Below are 12,391 nucleotides of genomic sequence, written 5' to 3'. Positions count from 1 at the left end.
CTTTTAACATGCTTTTTTGTTTATGGGAATAAACAATTATTATCTCTACAACTATATATATACAATGTGCCCTTATATTATACACATACTTAATAATAATGACCGATTTATATGGAATAAAATGTTTATTAATTTCCTTTTGAATCATTACCCAAATTCTAAATAATCGCAAAACTCTCACAAAACCTGACTAAAAGGTTCCAATGCATACTAGGCAATGATAGCAAACACGTTGCGCCTTGTTGTATTCCGCTTTCTGTGGGCACCAAATTCTAAGACATACCTCATTTCTATGCAGAAATTAAAGCAAAACAAGATAGAAATAGTGCTTTTTTTCCTCTATCTTCAATTGGCAGCAAAATAAAATTGCTGTGTGATTTAATAATTTAATTTGCCTTTCTGCATTTTATATAGGTTTACCTGAGGTGGTTTGGGGTTGATGTGTGGAGAAAAGTTATAGAGTCTCCGTGTTTGGTTTAAATATTTTGCGCATTAAAGTCCTATAAAAATGCGTATTATTCTGCAAGAACAGGATTAATTTATGAAATAAAATACTCTGTTAGATAAGAATTCCCTTAGATGTTATAGAAAACTCTTGAGGTAATAAGAATATAATTTATTTATCCCACAAACAACGTAAGACTTCACTTAAAAAAAGAAAAAGGAAAAGAAAAAAAAATAAACGAATAAATAATCATTTGTGGCCGTGACATATACCTGTACAAGCAACAATATTACACTTTCTTATTTATTTCGTGTCAAAGTGGAGTAGAAAATACTGAGATACACTGTATTATACTAATAATTTAGCACGAGGCATTTAGGCTCCCTAAATTTATCCTCTCAATTGTTTGGGTCCTTTCTTCTTTTCTCTTCTTTTCTCTGGTCTGTTAAGTCAGGTACAGGCCTTAACATCATTTGATCTCGTTACTTTAATTTGGTTAAGAAATTTGTTAGTTTTCAATACAAATTTGTTGCAGTTAGACTCTTAAGAATCTCATTTATTAAAGACAGGTCAATTTTTAGAATTAAAATATAAATATTTTATGTCAATAAAAGCTAAGTTAAAGATTCAAAAAAAACACTTATTTAAAAACAACACTTGTCATTTTTTTAAAGATATTAATCATTAGTAATAAATTCCGGTGTTTAACGAATTTAAAAATAACTAATCTTGACATCGATAGGAAGACAGCCACTACTCTCATCAGACTAAGAACAAAACATCATAAAAACATGAAAAACTGTCTTAATGTGGAACTGACACCATATCATGTTTTTAACTGCCCTGCAGTCGCTGCAGGCCTTCACCTTTTAAACTACCCCACAGAAGAGGATTTGTATTCTTTTAATGCCATAGAAATAACAAAAACTATTCAAGCACACCATGAAATATGATTCTATAGAGGATACGACACCAACCAACCAACGAATTTAAATGTAAAGAAATTAGAGAAGTGATAACAGATTGCATTTTTTCCAGAAAACCATTAAATTCAAATCATAAAAAAAAGAAAATTTTGTTCAAAATACTTTTAAATAAATTTAAAAACAGGAAATGTAGTTATTTAACACAAACTGAATGCCCAATCTTCGTACGTAGTAAAATAAAATATAAATAAGTAAGAAATAATTATTCCCAGTTAATAAAGCTAAAATAATTTCTTTCATTACAATAATTTTTTGTTACCTTTCTTCATGATTTTGAGTTATAGGATAAGAAAAAATATGTTTTTAAAAGTTAAATTTGTGGTCTTGATATTTTTGCTAAATATGGAGAAAAATCACCAGTGGAAAATCACGTATAATATTTCCAACAGTAGATATACATTACTTTAAGGAATTGAATTATTTCTGATCAATAAAGTCAAAAATTAACTAGCTTATTAAAACAAATTAGTTTTAGTTAAAAATGGTTATTGACGTGATAAAGAACAAGTTTATAGAAAAATTAATCCCTTATTTCAAAACAAAAAGGAATATAATAGTAAATACCGAAACTTTTCTGAAGCGTGATATAAAGACTGTTATGGATTTAAATTCTATAAGGCTATACGATTCCTGTTTAACTTTCCTATTTTCCCAAAAGAAGTTTGAGAAAGTTTGCGATGGTCAAACAAAGCAAGGTTTAAAACAATGACTTATCATATAGCATTAATAGGAAAAATACAGTATAGACTGAATCTTTGGAATATATTAATAAACTTGTCATTTAATTTAACAATAAAAATGATTAAATATTAGGTTGCATTAAATAAGGTGATATTGTAAGGATAAAAACTCTGTATGTATGTATGCATGTAGGTACGTATGCATGTATATATAAATATTTTAATGATATTATAAAATATTAAAATGCAATTTTGATCTCAAAACCATAATGAAATTAAACATAGTTATAAAAACTAGTGTAATAAGTTGCAAAACAGATCAATTTCTGCTTGTGCATATCTAAGATTCTTTTAGTCGTAATGTGTGATAGCAAATTTCAATAGAATAAACCGGCAATCAAAATATAGAACACGAATATTAAAGGTTAGCCACATAAGACGCCTTCAAATTCCCTGTGTTAAGGATTAAACGTCGTGAAAAAATTAATTAATAAAGTACAAATACATTTCAGAATATATGACAAAAAATGGAACACATCAAAATTCTGTTGGAAATGACATTTTAGAACGAACATTAAAAAAAAGTAAGTAATGTAAGCGTATAAAAATTTCATGAACTTTAAAATATGATTGAATTATATCATTCTAATTTTTGCTTATTTTTCCTAAATTTGCTTTTTTTAAAGTATTAGAGCATTACTGCACAGCATAACGGTTTGCAGATAACTCTATTTTATTTTCAAGGTGGGTGCAGATATGAAAATTTTCTTACAAAACTCAGATTTGCTAAGCGGTAAACAACTACATAATATTTCAGAATATATGATAATTTATAAATCTGGTAAAATAAAATATTTCTAAGCATTAAGTACAGCAAGCGTTAGCAAAAAATGAAAACCCTGAAATATATTTGATGTGATGATCTGACTTGCACAGGCTAAGATCCAATTTTAAATATTCAAATAATATTTTAAGTAAAAAAAATCAGATATATAAACGTATTGAATAAGGAAAGCTTCTTTCGACTGATTTGGATTCATGACCATTATAATATGGATGGAATTGCAATTTGGAAAATATGGCCCCAAAAGTTTCGAGAGTTGAAGATAAATTTGGTTCCATGATGTTAATTTCACTTGTTTCGTTTCTCGTCATATTTCGGCATATAAGTTTTGAAGCAAATATATTTTGCACTCAACTATAAAATTTGCTTATACAAAAGTAATATTCCGTAAAAGATAATATTTTAAAAATTATTTATTATTTTTAATTATTTCATTTAATAACGGTCTAAAACGTTTTGACTTTCAAAATATGCAATTTTTCATCCTGAAAATGTTAAATAACAAAATATCATATTTGAAAGAGTTTTAAAAAGAGAAGAAGAGAATATTCTTTTGAATTGAAAAGATTCAAATATGGCTGAAAAATTGTAATTTAAAATTTTATTTCATTTAAAAATTTTTAATATTTAAAATTTTATTCTATTTAAAATGTTTTTGCTCATAAATTATTCAATCAGGTTTCGTTTAAATCTCGTATTTATCCTTTAAATGTGCATAGTTTAAAATTTGATCGAAATTCTATGTTTTTCGTTTTAATGTAAACATTGAAATATTTCAAATATTTAAATTCTTTGCTGAATTATCACTATGCAAAATTTTAAATAAAAAATGATTAAAGCATAGAAACTTTCATCCATATTTTATGCTGAAAGAGTCATTAGAATTTTATAAGTTATCAAAAGAAGCATTGATTCTTGTTACGGGTGAAAAATATCAATTAAAGTAAAATGGGATTCATTTTCAAACAAAACTTTTTCTAATTCAACTAGTTTAAATAAATATTGAAAGATAAGATAATAATGTTAAGAAGTTATAATATAAATAATGTGCAAGGTTTTAGTGCTTGTTAAATGAACAAAAAAATCTGAACTGTTAAAGGGTTTTAAAATGTGTACCATATATAATAAGAATGTCGAACGAATAATTTATTTAAACTTAAAAAAAACTAATTTATTTTATTCTTTTGCAATTATGTCATAATTCGTTAGGTTCATTGTAAGTAATTAATTATTCACTCAAATTATGTAACTAAATTATTCAGTTATTTTATTTATTTATTTATTTATTTTTTGAAATTTTTGCAAACTAACTTTATGGAGTAATGTTTCCACACTAGAAAAATATACTTAAAATGTTTATTATCTGTCAAAAAGTATTTTGATATCTTAAAATTAAATATACGCTAAAATACAGGATATTTTAAAAGAAAAAAAACCTTTAGAGAATAATATGTTTTAAATTCCATACAATTTAATTAAAAACTAACTGAAACGGAAAAACAAAAAAAAATTAGAAACAATACTTTGCTTAATAAACGTCAAGCAAACGTTCAATTACCGAATATCATTTTTTTTCCATCTATTACCTCTTACATTTACAATGTTTAAGCTGACACTTATATAAAAAAAAACGAAAAAGAAAAGAATTTAGAGTTTAAATTATAAATGACTCCGTAGACTAAGCCATTTTTCAGGATTAGTATTTTTTTTTTCATTACAGCATTTTATGATTAAAAGAACAATTGTTTTTCAAAAAGTTTTTAATCTTTGATAGATGGTGCTTTTCTATTGTTTGGAACAGAATTATTTCATGCTTTATTTTAATGCCTAAAATAAACCATGTACTGAGAATTGTTTTGATGATTTTATATTTAGGTTAGATTGCTAATGGGATTATATGTTTTGCATGAATTAACAATGTACAAGAAAGCCTGACTATAAATATTAGCATTCAGTTCATTTAAACACTATTATCTAACTATTTGTTTCGTTTTGATATTCAAGTTTAATTTTCGATAAAATAATATGCGCTAAGACTAAAGCTATGCTGAATTTTATCAATCTTCGTAATAGATTAATTAATTCCTAATAAAATACTGTTTATAATAAATAAAAGGTGGTGATGAAACAAAACACAGTAATATAATGTAGGATGAATTAAGATTTGGCTAAACGAATAAATAGAAGAGCTTCTTACAGTTGCGAAAAGCTTTTTAAAAAAACAATTTTATAATCTAAACTTAATCTATTACTTATAAAAGTTAGAATTAAAAGAAACTTTCAGAATTTTAAGAAAAAGTCTAACAAAACTTAATCCTTATGATTCGAATAAATTCTCTGTCTCCACATTTCAAAAACTTGATTTGAAAATACTTGCATAGTTCCCTTTCTTTATTTTACTATTTTCTTTATTTTAAAAAAAAAAAAAAAACAGTAGCAAACGCATGTGCATTATGAAATTAGAAATGCAAAGGGGTAATGAAATTAATTTTCTTTAGAAGTTTTAGAAAAGTAAATAATTTATAAATGATTTTTATAATTAATAAATAATAATATTTAAGTCTCTTTAAAGTATAATTCTTCTAATAATGGTTACTTTTGAAATAAGTAAATTTTAGAAAATAGTAATCGAGTAGATCGCATATCTCTTGAAAGAGTTTATGGGAACGAAATGAAAAGCTCTGCTTGAATCACTATATGACAAATGCACGTTTCACTCACTCAAAGAAATCATGACAAAAGTTGTGTTTGATAAATGGAAGGAAACTGTTACAAAGGGAAGTGGGAGAATTTGTTTCGAGAAAACTATTTCTATTGTGTATATAACCTTTCTTGTATAAAAGGTTATTGGTTACGAACACAATATTTATTACTAGGAATGCTTCGTATAACCTGCATGCTTTTTTTCTTTTCTAAAAGTAGCTTCTTAATTATAACATAAATAGAACTAGATTCTCAAAATAAAATTGGCTATAGTGATTCTCATATTATACATCTCTAGAAGAAACTACAGCTTATATAAATTTTCAAAACTTTTTATTACGATTCAACTTTATTAATTTATTGAATTATTAAAGTATAAGCATAATAGCACGAATAGTTCATGAAAAATTTAATTTAAAAAAGCTAATATTTTTTAAAATTGAATTTTTCGGGAACTATTCGATCTAATTCGCTCTCCGTTTGGTATTAAGTATTGTAATATTTCACTCTATAAAACGACGCAAAAATTGTATATCTTACAATTAAAACCTTTTTTCGATTATTGTTAAATACAATAATAAAAGAAATAATAAGTATTTTCTGATAGTTATTTTTTGCATCTTTGGATAAACAAATTTTAGAATTGCGTGCAGAAATGTTTCAATACGCTTAAAAAGTTGTCCAGATGTGGTGAAATACGTATAAAGTAAAATTAATATTAAAGGATTCAAACACTGAACCGCTTTGCTGACCAAACTGTGGGGACCATATATCCCAGATTGTTGCTACTCATATATTTTGGGGGTTAAAGATCCAACTCCGCCAGCAAAAATTATGTTTATTGAAAAAAAAAAGCACGTTTTTGTATCTTAACTTAAAATATCGTCTGCAATAATTAATTAGAATATTTGATTTATTATTACCATTAAGATTTGATTTTTTAAATTTGACCACTAGAACCTAAAGATCCAATTCTTAAATCGAAAGTTATTCAGTGTGGCCATTATTTTTATTTTGCTCACGGTACATTAAACTGCATTCGCATCCATAAATGTTGTCTGTAATGAAAAAACAATCATCATGACATCGTGAATTCTTTGTAATTTTTCAACTTGTATTAAATTGAAACTTTTGAAATTTCTTAAACATAGGCAATTACAAATGCTATCAATTATAAATATTTTTCATATAAAAATATTGCATTTAAATACATTATTTAAGTGATGCACATTATTTAAATATAGCATTTAGGAAACAGAGGCAGCAAAAAAGTTACTTCTAGTCAGGCGCAAAACAATGAATAACTTCTAAAGTACAGTATACTCTCGGTATCTTGAACTTCGATATCTTCGATAACCTTGTTATATCAAAATATTTTGCTCTTAACATTATATATCCACCTAATATTAATTTGAATTCCTAAGACGAAGAGTTTCTTCTCAAGTCCTTGTTAGAGCATTTTTTTTTGAAATAGAAATTGAATTTTTCCAGAAAAAACACAATATAAATTTATTGTAAACAAATTCTTTTCTATTTAATGCGTATTTATTTTTGTCTTACTTATGAAAATAAAATTATCACTGTTGTTTTATGACTTACAGTCAACTATTATCACATATTTACTATTAATTATTCTTGCGTTCCATGTCTCTACTTCTTAGAGCAATATTTTTTAGAATATATTTTTCTACTTTTTAGAACATATTTAGTTCTGAAGTTGTTATCTCGAAAACTCGCCGGCTCGAAGTTTTCTTATAGAGTTCCTTCCAATTGGAGATTCCACTTGGAGATACTATAAATCCTGTATTTTATTCCTCAGTTCTAAGAAAGTACCAGACTTGCTTACAATATTTTAATCATTAAAACTGAATTAATGTAACGAGTATAACGTCTTTCTGAATTAGATAATTCAATCTACGTATATTTCTTTATACTTTTCAAAGTATGTTTACTTTTTTTTAAGTTAGGTGTAGTTTCTCATACTTTTTCAGTGAACTTAATTTGTATGTTTAAAAACAAATCAAGGTTTGAATTCAAGAGAAAATAGATATTGGATTTAATATAAAATATATCCTTTTAAACTTACACATCATATTTAATTTTAACTTTTTTTTAAAATAAAATATTCCCAAAATGTCTGTTTAAGATATGGACCACATAAGTTTAAAGACCACATAACTTTAAAGACCACATAACTTTGTGACCAAGTGCATGATGGTGAGTAATGTAGTCAGCTTTGCGTACCGACTACCTAGTACATACCCATCGAATCAAATCAATGGCTGGTACCCATTGATCCGAAAGTGTGTGTGGGGGGGGCAGGCTACCTCCTGGGAAGAACGCCAATTCTTAATAGTAACGAGGGCCTAAATTACTGTAACATTGCGGCTTTGATGTTATGTATTAAAAGTTTTTATAATTTGGTTGCATTTTTTCGCGCATAATGTTCGAGAACAAACATATATTTGTTCTTTAGCACTATTTAAAGAAAAATGGCTTCTGAAATTCCTGTATACTCTAGCAATTTATTTTGAATGTATGCATTTTGTTTAATATTACAATTTATTTTTCATCATATTGATTAAAACAATTATTTATATTAAAATTTTTTAGTTCAAGAAATTATGATTTTGACATCCGTAAATGGATTTTATATACAATTTATTTTAAATATAATTTGCGTAAGAACTTATATTGTCATGAAACTATTTTAAAGGCATTTAATAATTGGTGTACAAACGCATTTTACAGTAATAATTTTTTAAAACTTTCAATAGTTTAATCTTGTTCTGATAACCTTATATTTATAAACAAATATATTTTAATAAAGTAAGCTCACAAGTGTTAAAGTAGTTTTTCAGAAAATATTGAAAACATTAAAAACACATATTTCCTGAAAATGTCCATTTCTGGTGCTGGCATCTATCCCTTAGATATGTGTAAAAGACCTTAGTTATCATTCAAAATATTTTTTCAAAAAGTGAATAATCTAAAGAAAAGAAATCAATTTCAGGATAAAAAAAACTTTCAAAGACTTACTTCTATTTTTTATCTGGAAAATTTAGAGAATTAAAAAGCATTTATTTCAGTGACAGGAATATAGAACATTAGCAATTCAGAGAAACATATTGTTTATAATTTAAGAAAAAGATTTTAACATACATTTTTATTCGACGGAATAAACAATTATTATCTTTACGATTTTCCTAAATCAAATCATATATAAAAGCTTTTACAATATCTCAGGCAGGCTTCAAAGTCTTAAACCTTAAATAGAATAACTATGCGAAATTATTTTTTAAACATAAAAAAAAAAAAAAAAAAATTATGAAAATTATGAAACTCACGTATACGTATTACGTCTGATTCAATCTAAATTATTTTAGAACCTTCAGTATTTTAATAATCTACAACAGTTAAAGCTTAACATATGTTTTTATGTTAGCGAAAGAAATAATTGATGTAAAAAAAATCAATTCAGCTTTTGAAGCAATGTTTGCATATATGAATCATAACCCCTTGTAAGGAGAGAGAATATCATGAATATTTCATTTGAATAACGTTCATAGAAAAGCGTGCACTGATCTTTTAAACGGGAATTCCTCAGTAATAATTAAAAGGGACCCTCACAAATACCATTAAACGAAATTACAAGTTATATAGCAACTTAGATCGAAGAAAAATATGCTGTTTCCTGCATGAAAAAAAAGACAGCAAAATGCTCCTAATTATAAGAAAATTCATTCTTTTGTTAACTTCAATGTAACTAAGAATCATTAATAATCAGTTGGCTTAATCAAATGTTCCTTAGAATCATTAATAAATTAATACCATGCTTGTTTTCGTACTTAGGTAAGTAAAATTAATCACACCCTACTAAATTATTCAATAAGACTCTAGAAAAGTATTTTTGCCTATTCAAACTAGCTCGTATTCCTTGTTCAAAAGTATTTTGAAAAAGGCACAATGAGAACTCAAGAACTTGAAATTTGACAACATAAACTCGAAAATTAACACCATAAAACCTCTATATTTTTTTATAAGTAGATTCTATTTATGTATATCTTTACGTAGTACCTTTATTTATTAAACTTGAAAGTGTTTAAGCAAATCCATGCTTTATATGAACTTACTTTGAAAAATTTGCCCAATAAATATGTGATGCAGAAATTAGCACTAAACCTTTATTAAACAATTAGGATCTCATAATTTTTAACTTCTTAAAATAACTTTTAACAGTGTTAGAATCATTTAAGTAGCTTTAAGCTTTAAATTTACCCAGACTTTCGAGAGGGAAAACAGATTTTACTTGAGAGTTAAAGTGGTCAATTATGTAATGATTTACAATACCTCCCAACATATTTATTTCTGCTAGTAGTAGTTAATTTAACCTTGCTAATTTAATTTTGGCTCAAAAGCATCACGCAAGAAAAATTAAGAAAACAGTGGCCCATTGGGAATTCGTTATTACATACATTTTTTTGCAATCATTTGTATATTTTCCCTTAAAGACATATTGTTGCCAAAAATGACAGTCAAGAAGAAATGTTAATCTAAGTGAAAAGTAGCCTAATTTGTTATTAAAAAATTATGCGAAAAACTTTTTTGTAAATTAACTTATGGAGAAATTTAAATTGTTTCAGATAAATATTTGCAATTTGAGTCAATCATCAAGATTTAACGTACTTATTGCTTCTGAGTAGTTAATTTCTTTCAAAAAATATAAGCAAAATACGTGTTTAGTTTTGCTAAAAACGTGGTATAATAACTGAAAATAAAATGTGAATTTAGTTTATTTCAAAAATAAGAGAAAATGGACATAAATTAGGGGAGAATTGGATGAAACGGGATAGTCGGACAAAACGGGATGCGTCGCCTAGGGACCAGACTATTGCAGCTATCCAGCGGACGACGACAGAAACTTGTTATTCGACCGTGATTATATCATTCTCAGTGCGTCCCATCTCGAGATTACCAGTTAATAGAAAGTTGTAGGTCTCAGAACTTTTCTACTCTATTTTCTTTGTCATTTTCTATATTTACGTGCGTTGTTTTTTACATTGTACTGCCTACATATATGGGATTACAATTACGGTGAGTATTACACTTGATGAAGCATTTATTAACGAGTATTCTCATGTGTAGTATATCTGATATTTCTTTTACGTTTAAGCAGCAGCCATGTTTGTTTTGAAAAGTGTCGGAGTTTGACAAAACGGGACACTTATGAGTTGGATAAAACGGGATAAAGTTTTTTTATGTCCTGTTTTATCGACCTATTTATTAGTTAATATATTATTATTACTTCTACTATATTATTATTACTTCTACTATATTATTATTACTTCTACTATATTATTATTACTTCAACTATATTATTACTACTATATTGAAAGACAGGTAAAAAAAGGCTCGTGCAAATACATTGACCCCTGAATTGGCAGCAGTGAAAAAGTAGGACAAATATGAGACTGTATTCGATGCTGAACAAGAAAAAACGCATGAACATGTATTGGCTCTAGAAGAGAGATTATTTGGTATAACTCTGACGGACATACGAATTCTAGCAGTAGAGTTAACTGCGAGAAACAGTATAAAGCATAATTTTAGGACATGAAAAAAAATGACTGGAAAAGGTTGGTTGTATTCATTTCTTGGCAGACATAAAAAAACTTAGTCTCCGAAATCCAGAACCAACGAGTATGGCCCGAGCAAAAAGGCTTAATCTCACTGCAGTTAAGCAGTTTTTTGAACTTTTGAATTCTCCATTAAGTAAACATAAGATTACTTCAAATGATATTTATAATGTTGATGAAACAGGAGTTCTAGCAATGCCAAACATGCCTTCAAAAGTGTTGAGTCTACGAGGCAAAGAACAAGTGGGTAGCTTGTCTTCAGCCTAACGAGGAGTTTTGGTTACTGTTGAAACATTCATCAATGCAGCTGGGGTGTCCATCCTTCCTAGGCTTGTATTTCCTATGAAGGAAAACTCAAGACTCCTGAATGATGCTTTTCCAGGATCATTTGCAGTGTATCATAAGGCCGGCTGGATCACTGAGGAGACCTTCATTGCTTGGTTTTAAAAATTCATATAATTTTCCAACCCTAGGCATAAGAAGCCAGTGCTATTGCTGCTTGATGGACATAACAGTCACACCAAAAGTTGGAACTTTGGCAAGAGGAAATAATGCAATCATCCTAATCCACCCCCCACATGCAACTCATCGCCTTCAGCTCTTGGATGTCAGTTTCATGTCTCCATTGAGCACGTTTTATGAACAAGAAGTTCGAAAGTGACTGTTCAACCTTCCAGGTAGGTGCGTTACAATTTACGAGGTTGCGAAACTGCTCAACGCAGCCTAGTCACTGGCAGCTGTTTCAGAAACTACCGTTAAAGGGTTTAGTAAAACTGGCAGAAAAAGTCCTTACAATCCTGACGTCTTCCCAATTACTTGTTTGCACCCTCTGTCACCACTGGTCACCCAACGTCAGACCTGCGGCAAGAACTTCCTGGTGTTGGACATCAGACTGATGTGAGCAAAGACCAAGAGCAACCTTCAACATCTTCGAGGGACATCGTAGAAATAGACCAATCTGCAGCATCCTCAGGGTGGAAAAGATTAGAACTCTCTTGTTATCGACCTAAGCTACCCATCTCTATCTCTCCAAAGTGTGTTCTATCTGTACCTCAAGTAAAAGGACCGCTCCCTGAAAAATGGCTGATAAGATAACG

At 27.9% G+C, this 12,391-nt stretch overlaps 1 protein-coding gene across 1 annotated transcript in view; it reads left to right on the top strand.

Annotated features, from left to right (window-relative positions):
- Positions 1-11,561, top strand: part of LOC110282461 (uncharacterized) — a 62,294-nt gene extending 50,733 nt beyond the window's left edge. Inside the window, exon 13 of the mRNA XM_087156578.1 lies at positions 11,320-11,561. Within this exon, the coding sequence (XP_087012704.1) occupies positions 11,320-11,561 (242 nt within the window). The remainder of the gene's footprint in view (positions 1-11,319) is intronic.
- The last annotated feature ends 830 nt before the right edge of the window (positions 11,562-12,391 follow it).

Source organism: Parasteatoda tepidariorum, chromosome 2, assembly GCF_982258835.1.
Source record: "Parasteatoda tepidariorum strain Cologne lab strain chromosome 2, Ptep-v5.0, whole genome shotgun sequence".
In the NCBI taxonomy this organism is placed as follows: Eukaryota; Metazoa; Arthropoda; class Arachnida; order Araneae; family Theridiidae; genus Parasteatoda; species Parasteatoda tepidariorum.
Note: the sequence above shows the minus strand (reverse complement) of the source record. Positions and strands in the feature narration are given on the sequence as shown.